This window comes from Pyxicephalus adspersus, chromosome 12, assembly GCF_032062135.1.
Source record: "Pyxicephalus adspersus chromosome 12, UCB_Pads_2.0, whole genome shotgun sequence".
In the NCBI taxonomy this organism is placed as follows: domain Eukaryota; kingdom Metazoa; phylum Chordata; class Amphibia; order Anura; family Pyxicephalidae; genus Pyxicephalus; species Pyxicephalus adspersus.
Window position 1 is genome coordinate 32,815,407 of NC_092869.1, and position 7,840 is coordinate 32,823,246.

The 7,840-nt window shown below is 37.8% G+C and overlaps 1 protein-coding gene across 1 annotated transcript in view; it reads left to right on the forward strand.

The window, feature by feature from the left end:
- The window catches only part of SYNE2 (spectrin repeat containing nuclear envelope protein 2), a 202,439-nt gene that overhangs the window by 40,515 nt on the left and 154,084 nt on the right, over positions 1 to 7,840 (forward strand). The window contains exons 13-17 of the mRNA XM_072427657.1: positions 1,018 to 1,130; positions 1,763 to 1,925; positions 4,524 to 4,620; positions 6,562 to 6,746; positions 7,474 to 7,620. Coding sequence (XP_072283758.1) covers positions 1,018 to 1,130; positions 1,763 to 1,925; positions 4,524 to 4,620; positions 6,562 to 6,746; positions 7,474 to 7,620 — 705 coding nt within the window. The remainder of the gene's footprint in view (positions 1 to 1,017; positions 1,131 to 1,762; positions 1,926 to 4,523; positions 4,621 to 6,561; positions 6,747 to 7,473; positions 7,621 to 7,840) is intronic.

Here is a 7,840-nt window from a genome sequence, read left to right on the forward strand (position 1 = left end):
GAGTTTAGGTATATTTTAAGTAAGTTTTCAGTTGTTATCTCTAATTACAGCAATGGGATTGGGAATGTGAATATATCAGACAGACCCTCCTGCTAACCATTCCTGGAATGATCTAGCTCAGTGTCCCAAAAAACAGAGACAGACTAAAAATAGTTATGATATGTCATGGTATTAAATATATCACTTTAAATCACTTTGAATTGTGTTAGGGTGGCAAATGGGAGCAATAAACATCCTTTATCTGAATTATTCTGAATTAAATTACCCTGGAAACACTCAGCATTGAGAACCTCCGGGTTCAGAGTTGTCAGAACTTAGGGGGCTTTAAACCAGAAAACTGAGGTTAAAGAAGAACTAAACTCAAAACTCCAAAAAAAAAATCATCCCACGTCACCCGACCGAGGTGCAAGATCGGGTGACGTAGGATGAAAAGAAAGTTTGCAGATCTCACTGCGCATGCGTGAGATCAGCAAATTTTTCTCTTTGCGCAAAAAGGCTCCTCGGGCATGCGCAGAAGTGGCGCCCCAGGAGCCACCCGGGACGCCTGACGTAAGTATCAAAGGAGGCTTTGCGCTCCCATTCGTTCTCGACTGCTAGGCAGACAAGAATTAGGGGGCAGTGTTGCATCTAAAAAAAACATAATTATAACCTACATAAAAGGGTTGTACGCTTTAAGAAACACTGGTATAAGTAGTTATGAATCTATTAAAGGAAAAAAAATTCACAATTTGCAACAATTGTGACGTGATATCGGCTCCTTTAATTCACATACATTCACACAAGTCATAAATGCGAAGTTTAATCCATATAAAATAATATTATATATATCTGATGGACACAGAAGTGTATGTATATATATATATATATATATATATATATATATATATATATATATTTGTGTGTGGATATGTGTGTGTGTGTGTTTTATAGGAGTCTGTAACAATCTCTTATCTTCAGTTGAGAGCATTTTTAAGCCACACATACATGTGTCACTGACATCTGCCATACTTTCCCCAGAACCTAATGATAAATGCAGCCGGTCACTCTGAGAGTCTGAGATCATTTAAGAATGTAGACGATAATGGAGTTATTCTTGTGCCAGCTGATAAGATGGAGGAGATGAAAACAAGGTATGGTTCACCTCTCTAAATACACAATGTTGTGCTTTCTTTATGCATACTTTGTTTTGAGGCTGTTTATTGTCATTTAGGGTGTATGGTATACTTTAACTGATTCAAATAATATTTTATTTATTTATCATTTTTTGAGGAGGGGGGGGCAAGCAAGTCTTTCTTAGGCCAATTTTGTCTTCCAAAATTATTTAATGTTTTATGCAATCCATAGATAAGAAAACTGTAAAAAAAAACTTATTTTTTAAAAAACAATTATTTCTTTTTGAAATACTTTTTATTGAAAAGTTAGAGAACATTGACAAAGTACAACAAAGGACATGTAACAGACAATGTGTTATAGTAACATAGTAACATGCTTTTGAACTAGATAGGTAACCTGACAACCAAAATAACATAACAAGAACAATTCCACAATACCTTGGATAAACACTGGTTGCTAGATTGAGTGTATACTCATGACAATTAGTTTCTTTAAAAAAGGAATTTTTACTGCAGCCCATATTTATGTTAAATATAGTATGTTAAATTTCCACCTGTCATTAAGTTGGTTTAAATAGCAATCAAGAACTTTTCATTAATTAGTAACACAAAAGAAAGTATTTGCAAAATGCTGTCATTTTGATTTTTAGGTTGGAGAAGATATTAACTGCAAACTTCATTGTTCTGGTGGATTATCGCCTGTCTGGACATTATGTCCTAGCACTTCTGGAAGATGGACGGCCTAAGTTAAAATCCTGGAAAGGGAAATATAAGTCACAAGAAGCGGTGGAGTCTCTCCTCGCCGATTATAATGTGAGTCATAGGAAATGTATGTTAGACCCAGCTGAAGATTGTGGATGATTACAAATGTCAATGTTCTATTGCATCATGTATGAGTATGGGTAGTGGATATTAGTGTACGGTTAGGATTTAAACTGTTTAAGTTACCAGAATTAGAAAACTAATTATTGTGGTTATCTTTGCCCTTTTATAGAATCTGTAAATTTAGGGACATTCTTTAGTTATTTGGGTTTAATTGAATGGATGACTTGTATGAGAAACATCCTACATGTTCTCCTATGTCTCATAAAGAAATACCGATGGACCCACTATGAACCCCAATAGTAACAGTGTGAAGTCCATTCAAGACCTGATGTATGGGGAATGTTGTTTGACCGCCAAAGTGCATTAGCCGTTCCATGTAATCAGAGTAACTTTTAAAATTACTTTAGACTCTTTTACCCTTTGTTTTGGTGATCCATAGATTTGTATTTCTTTACTCTATTTCTTTACGTACCTTCCAGTACGGAGACTTTTCTCTTACATGACAGTCATTGGGGAGTAGTAGTCTCCAGGATAGGAAAAAGTGGGCACCAATAAAAAGTTGTCATAATAATTAGCAATCTATTGACTGTCAATTTAAACAAACCATTGGCAGGCTTTAGGAATCCTTTTGGTAAAATGTGCTAAAACCTGCCAACACCTAAGGCTCTATTTCTAAAACCCTGGTGGAAATCAATTACTGCCATTGAAACACATGGACCTGGAGGATTCCCTTAAGGGAATGTCTGATTCCCTGTTTTTAAATAGAGACCCTTGTTTAAAATGACCCTATCTATCATCTCAATGGTTCACTAGACTAGTTCTAATGTCTGCTTTCAAGCCATGTGTACATAATTCAGTAATTATACTTTCATTACTTCTGTTCAAATGTTTTCCGCATTTGATTACCAAATATTGTCTAGCTGGCAGCAGTGAAAATCATTTATTAAACCTTGATCCCTAGTATGTGACAACATGTGTTCATTGTGTTTTGCTGTAACCACCACCTATTCTTCAACTAAGAATAAGTTCTAATACCAAACATAAGATGCAAATATTGACAGAAGGAGCTTTATCAGTTGTGCACGCCTATGTGGAAGGAACACCCGATCTTATAGCAGAACTGCATACCCGTACAGTGCCATATCCAAGAGTTACAGCAAACTTCCTCAACCTTTTTACCCCAGAAGGACCTAGAAATAATTTTCAGATTTTAGAGAACCCCTGTAAGTGAATAATATTTGGGGGTTAGTGTGCCACGTTGGGGGACATTGAGTGAACCAAATAGTGTTTCATAATTTCACCTTTTTGTATAGCTATAAAGTTAATTAGCATCATGCCATTGGCCGTACCAACTGGTGTTGGACCCAAAACTAGGTAAACACCATGATAAAAGGTCAATCAGCTCATGAAACTCCTAGTAAATTCTGGAGGAGTCCCAGGGTTCCATGGAACTGATGTGGACATTGTCTTCCCATTGGCTTCTGGTTTTGTTCCCTTTCAGGATTAATTAAAGAGAAACTAAACCCAAAACGGCCAAAACAAAAAAATCCACTTATTTTTAATCCTGCAACGCAGTCGATCAGTCCGGAAGTCTCTTCCATTGGGTCCCGCTTCGTCTTCGGGCCACCACTTCAGGCTCTGCCATCTTCTCCTCTTCTTCCATTTTCTTCTTACTACATCACCCGACCCAGATGCAAGATCGGGTGACATACTTGCAAAAAAAACTTCCAGATCTCACTGCGCATGCTTGAGATCGTTTTTTTTCTACTTTTTGACGAAAGGGCTTCTTTTGTGTATGCCCTAGGTGCTTGGCAATGTGCAGATGCAGCAGCCAAGAGTTTCCTGGGATTTATTTTTGAGTAAGGGAAGAGCATGAGATACTCCCCTGGCTCTAAATTTGATGCTGTTGCTTGGTGATTAGGCCAGTGCTGCCATGTGGGGAGTGAGGCAATAGGGGTTAAATCTTGAGATTACCTAGGACTTCTTTTTCTAGTTTCCAGTGGGTTAATAATCGGGGAAACAAAGAAAATGTGAGCTGTCGCTGATTATGTGGGGCAATGAAGCAAATTGGATTCTGTGCTTCACTTTTATTGGACTTTCATCATTTTTTCTGCTTTACATATAGAAAGAATATTTCAATCACAAAGCATTTTAAGTTTTTTTTTTATAGTGTTTCTTTTTCATGGGCGAGGTTCGGTGTGTATAAATTGGAGCTTTAGCTACTGAGCTTGGTAAGGCAATACATTATTTTTGGAAAGGAAGCAGTGCCACCTGCTGGTGGTAAATTATAATGAAATGCATTCATATGCAACATGAACCTATATGAAGCCAAAACAAATTTTTATTGTAATTTTTATAGTCCCGATTATAAAATCAATCACATTTGTGGGAAAACCCCCCAATTTAATAATGTGGTTATCTATGTCCTTGAGCAGTCACATTGCTTTGTCTGTAACACATATAGGTAGACACACAAGGACAATGTGCAGAAATTTGGATAGCATAATGGTCATTTGAGCACTTGTTTTATCGCTGTCACTAATGATAATGACCCTTCACTTGTAAAGTTCTATTTCTGTTCCACAGGAATTTGTTGGTGAGAAACAATTTATGTTTCATCTTGAAAACGCCTTTCAAAAATTCAAAGAACTTCATACCCAGCTTCTGACCACAGAGGAATATTGTAAGTATCTTCTGGGCAGTTTTTTTTTTAACTTTTTTCAATACATGGCAGCAATTTGCTAAATAAAACTGAAATTCCATGGTTGGAGTAGGTCTGCTCCAAATATTTCCATTGGCTGGATTTAGCCTTCTGAGGTTAAAGAGATTTTCACGGTCATCTTCTGACCCTTACATGTGCACCATTCACGATACTTGACTTCTTCCTGCTGCTTGTCACCTCCACATTGTTCACTTATCTATGTGAAGGAGAGGAAGGTCAGGGAACAGCTGAATGATGAACTGCAAAATGAAGCAGCATTAAACAATTGGATTACAATGAATGCCATGCATATTTATGAGTTTGACAAGACAAAGCACACAATGAAACTTAATGTGTCATCTATCATTGGAGCTGGTGAATTTCAGGATATGGCCAAAACTTTTTGGATAGAGAACGATAAAAGAGCACCAGTTTTTCCACTGAGTATGTTTTTCTTTATATTATGGCCTACAAACCAAATAGGAAATGGGAGGCAATCTCTACAAGAGGCAATCTCTGCCCTTTTAGACCGTTTTCATCAAAACTTATGTGCTATGGGGAAGAACTGTGTTCATCTCAGAACTACATAAGCAAATACAAATTCAGAACTGACACAAATTATTAATTAATTTTTAATTTATTATTTAATAATAATGAAATATTTAATTATTAATTAACTCTTAGACACAAATTATTATTAGCTAGTATTTATATAGCACCAACATATTATGCAGCGCTGTACAAAGTTCATTGGTATATCGTTAATTGTCACTCAAAGAGGCTCACAATCTAATGTCTCTACCATAGTTATAAATCATTAATACAGTCTAAGGACATTTTCTGAGGGGAAGCCAGTTAACCTAACTGCATGTTTTGGAAGGTAGGAAGATACCGGAGTACCCAGAGGAAACTCTGGAAACACAGGGAGAACCTGCAAACTCTATGCAGATAGAGTCCTGGCCAAGATTGGAACCTGTGACCCAGTGCTGCAAAGACAAGAGTGCTCACCACTGAGCCAACAGTGCTGCCCACATCAGCCAAAACATTATTATTACTTACATGTGATAAAATTGATGAGCTGGGTACAATAACACCTGTCAAGAGGTGAGCTATATAAGGCAGCATGTGAACGATCAATTCTTGAAGTTGTGTTTAAAGCAAGAAAAATTGGCAAGTGTAAGAGTCCGAGGAACAAGGGACAAATTTTGATGGCTGGATCGGAGCATCTCCAAAACAGCAGGTGGAGTGGTACCTGTGGTATGCAGTGATTGGTACTTACCAAAAGTGATCCAAAGAAGGACAACGGGTGAATCAATCATTGGCCATCGCGGCTCATTGATGTGGTGGGGGAAGAAGGCTAGCCTGCCTTATCCAATACCATAGAACTGCGGCTGTGGCACAAATTGCTGAAAAACTTTTTACTGACAGTGGGCCTGATTTAATAAAGCTCTCCAAGGTGGGAGAGGATATACTTTTATCAGTGAAGCTGGGTAATCCAGCAAACCTGGAATGGATCTGGTCCAGGATTGAAAATATTTGCATAGCAAACATAGCAAATGACTTTGAAGAATTCCAATTCAGGTCTACTGAATCACTCATGTCCTCTCCTCCTGTATCACTGTATGTATTAGTTTGCAACCCCTATTGAATGTACAGCACTGCGTAATATGTTGGCACTATATAAATCCTGTTTATTAATAATAATAATAATAATAATAATAATAATAAAAGTGTATCAGGTTCACTGAGTGAATTGAGTACAGTGTATCACAACCTGCTGCATATTGGGCTGCTCCGTTGCTGACCCTTGTCCATCGCATAAAGCACCTACAATGGGCATGTGAGCATCAGAACTTCAACCATGGAGTGGTGGAAGAAGGTTCTTATATTGTAAATCATGTTTTTTTTCTGTTTTATTTTCAGCTGATGACCCAGAAATCGCAAAACAGTACGAAGTAATCAAGTCCAAATATGAAACATTTGTGTCATCAGCTCAGGAAGCAAAACCTATTCTAGAAAAAGTTCTGACCTGCTGGATTCAGTTTGAGAACAATATCAGCCTTATTACAGCCTGGATGGATGAGCAGCACAAGATACACCCAGCTCAGGTACGTTCAGTGAATTTCCCACCCCCTGCATGGTGCTGATGAATCAAGCACCAGTGTTACTATTGGTCAGGTGTTGATCCACTACAAACAATTCCCAGCCAATAGAAATGCTGCTTACTGTGTAACTTAACATGAGGCTCACAACTGATGTTTACCTGATGTCAGTGTCATCTGTCAGCCTATACTATACTTAAGGTACACAGCGGACACCATTTGTCCAATGCAATTTCCAAAAAGATCTGCAAAATATTGAGTGGCTAGCATTTGAGTCAGACCCATTTGTGGGATGAAACTCGAACCCTATTCCTATAGATTGCCCATTATCAAGATTACTGAAGCAAGCCGATTAGTGAATCCAACCATTATGTTTATTTACTGTGAATTGAATAAAACAAAAAGTTTGAATCAGCCCCTAGGCCTAGTATACACTGGCTTATTTTCACTTTCCAAGCTGATTTTGGATAACTGTAGACATTGGTTGGTGGTGCACTGTCACCCTGTGTTTGGGCCTTAACTATAACAAATGGTTCAGTACATTATTGGAGTTTGACCACCTATCATCCTGCGTTTTCCCTGGCAATAAATATTATTGGAGGGGGATTCCTCTTTCCACCTACAATGGGCCCCCAGCAGGAATAATAATTTCAGATAAAAAAGCGGAAACAATGGCGTGATATCTGTCTGGCTGCCACCTTCATAATCATCTGTGATATTTTGATATCTGCAGGTTCCTGCAGAGATTTTGTCCAAATGGAAATCTGTGCACAAATCGCTGAACAGAGATGCCCACTTTCTGATGGAGAGGACCAAAGAGAAAGCGGCTTCCAGGTTGTCACACAGGATGAAGTCATTGAACAATCGATGGGCTAAATATGTATGTAGAATCACTGATATCACTTCATATGGCAGAGAGATGTTATGTGTTGTATGTGTGTGCTGTACAACATTATCTGATCGGCACATGTAAATGATCTGGTTGGCACATGTGTTTGATCTTGTTAGTTTATGGTTATGTATATGATATGATTGACATGTGTATATGATGTGGTTGGCACATGTGTTTGATCTTTTTATATAATTTATGATTGGCACAT